The sequence below is a fragment of the Chiloscyllium plagiosum genome, chromosome 5 (assembly GCF_004010195.1).
Source record: "Chiloscyllium plagiosum isolate BGI_BamShark_2017 chromosome 5, ASM401019v2, whole genome shotgun sequence".
NCBI lineage: Eukaryota > Metazoa > Chordata > Chondrichthyes > Orectolobiformes > Hemiscylliidae > Chiloscyllium > Chiloscyllium plagiosum.
Window position 1 is genome coordinate 118,934,379 of NC_057714.1, and position 2,273 is coordinate 118,936,651.

The 2,273-nt window shown below is 44.7% G+C and overlaps 1 protein-coding gene across 1 annotated transcript in view; it reads left to right on the forward strand.

Annotated features, from left to right (window-relative positions):
* The first annotated feature begins 319 nt into the window (after positions 1–319).
* The window catches only part of LOC122550341 (skin secretory protein xP2-like), a 131,425-nt gene continuing 129,471 nt past the window's right edge, over positions 320–2,273 (forward strand). The window contains exons 1-2 of the mRNA XM_043691069.1: positions 320–341; positions 1,351–1,410. Of these exons, the coding sequence (XP_043547004.1) occupies positions 320–341; positions 1,351–1,410 (82 nt within the window). The remainder of the gene's footprint in view (positions 342–1,350; positions 1,411–2,273) is intronic.

Below are 2,273 nucleotides of genomic sequence, written 5' to 3' on the forward strand. Positions count from 1 at the left end.
CGCTTTCAAGGTGAGAGGTGAAAATTTCAAGGGGTATATATGCAGCAAGTACTTTACACAGAGGGTGGTAGGTGCCTGGAATGCGTTGCCAGCAGAGATAGTAGAGGCAGGCTCGGTAGATTCATCTAAGGTGCATCTGGACAGATGTATGAGTAGGTGGGGAGCAGAGGGATACAGATGCTTAGGAATTGGGCGACAGCTTTAGACAGTAGATTTGGATCGTCTTGGGCTTGGAGGGCCGAAGGGCCTGTTCCTGGGCTGTAAATTTTCTTTGTTCTTTATTCACTACCTCTGTAGCTGCCTGTTTTAGGATCCTAAGATGCAAGCCATCAAGGCCAGGGGTCTGACCTGCCTTTAGCCCATTAGTTTGTCTAATGCTACCTCTTTTGTGATGAAACTGAATTCCTCCGCCATATTTTTCCTTATTAAAGGATGTTCGAAGTCACTTAAAGATTGATGCAAATGTCTGCTTAACTCCTCTACTATTTTCTTGTTCTCCAGATTCATTTTCTCAGAGATTCACCTTGACTTCTCTCTTCCTTTTTACATGTTGAAAGATGCTCTTCCTGGCAGTTTTATATTCCTCACTCCCTCCTCACCTGAACAAACTCCAGCCTTCCCTCAGCTATTTTAGTATTTTTTGTTCTATTTGTTTACACAATGAGGGCATCACTGGCTAGACCAGCACGTATTACCCATCCTTTAATTCCCCAGAGCACAGCTAAGAATCAGCTGCATTACTGTGGGTCTGGAGCCACATGTAGGCCAGACTAGGTAAGGATGGCAGCTTCCATCCCTGAAAACGAGATGGGTTTTTCCCCAACAATTCCTGGTTATCATTTGACTCTTAATTGCAGACTTTTATTGTATTCAAATTCCACCATCTGTGATGGCAAGATTCAAACTCAGGTGCACAGAACATTACTTTGGCCTTTGAATTGACACTTACTATACCTCTCCACGTTGCTAGGAGAAAGTGAGGACTGCAGATGCTGGACATCAGAGCTGAAAATGTGTTGCTGGAAAAGCGCAGCAGGTCAGGCAGCATCCAAGGAGCAGGAGAATCGACGTTTCGGGCATGAGCCCTTCTTCATTTCTGAAGAAGGGCTCATGCCCGAAACGTCGATTCTCCTGCTCCTTGGATGCTGCCTGACCTGCTGCGCTTTTCCAGCAACACATTTTCAGCTCTCCACGTTGCTATCAGGTAAAAGATTTGAATAAGCTCCCAAGGAATTTTGAGAATCAAAATATTTTTGGATTCCAAAATTTGCTATCATAGAAAGTCAGCTAAGTGTCAACTATTAAAATGTAATTGTTCAATAAGAATTTTGATTTTTTTTGTTTTGACAGCACTAGGTGTCTACCTGCAACAAATTCAGCAGTTTATGCCTCCACCAGGCCTTCAACCACGTAAGTCAGCAATAGATCTAATACTGAGCGGATGTTTCAGAATGGGGAATGAGTACAGCTGAAGGGTTCTGCAGCACACGGTAGGGCTTGGGGACTGTACAACACACAATATTAATTGAGAGCCTCAATTATGATTTCATTGAACACACATCAAAGCTTCCAGTTCCCGACCTCACTCACAACTGGTACGAGTAGTGAGTTTGTCATTTCTATAACCTTTTGCAGAATGTTTATATTACTGACACGGCCAGTATTAATTCATTTCAAGGTCGAGAGTGCTGGAAAGGCACAGCAGGTCAGGCAGCATCTGAGGAGCAGGAGAATCGACGTTTCGGGCATAAGCCCTTCATCAGGAATGAGGCTTGTGTTCCCCCCCCCGCCCCAGTTCCAACCTTCCAGCTTAGCACCAAACTCATGAGCTGTCCTACCTGTCAATCTTCCTTTCCTTCCTTCTGCTGCACCCTTCTCTCCGACTTATCACCTTCATCCCCACCTCCATCCACCTATTGCACTCTCAGCTACATTCTCCCCCGCCCCACCCACCCTCCCATTTATCTCCCCACCCGGGAGGTTCCCAGCCTCATTCCTGATGAAGGACTTGAAGAGTATAAAGAAAGTAGGAGTATACTTAAGAGGGAAATCAGGAGGGCAAAACGGGGAAATGAGATAGCTTTGGCAAATAGAATTAAGGAGAATCCAAAGGGTTTTTACAAATGCATTAAGGACAAAAGGGTAACTAGGGAGAGAATAGGGCCCCTCAAAGATCAGCAAGGCGGTCTTTGTGTGGAGCCAGAGAAAATGGGGGAGATACTAAATGAGTATTTTGCATCAATATTTACTGTGGAAAAGGATATGGAAGATAC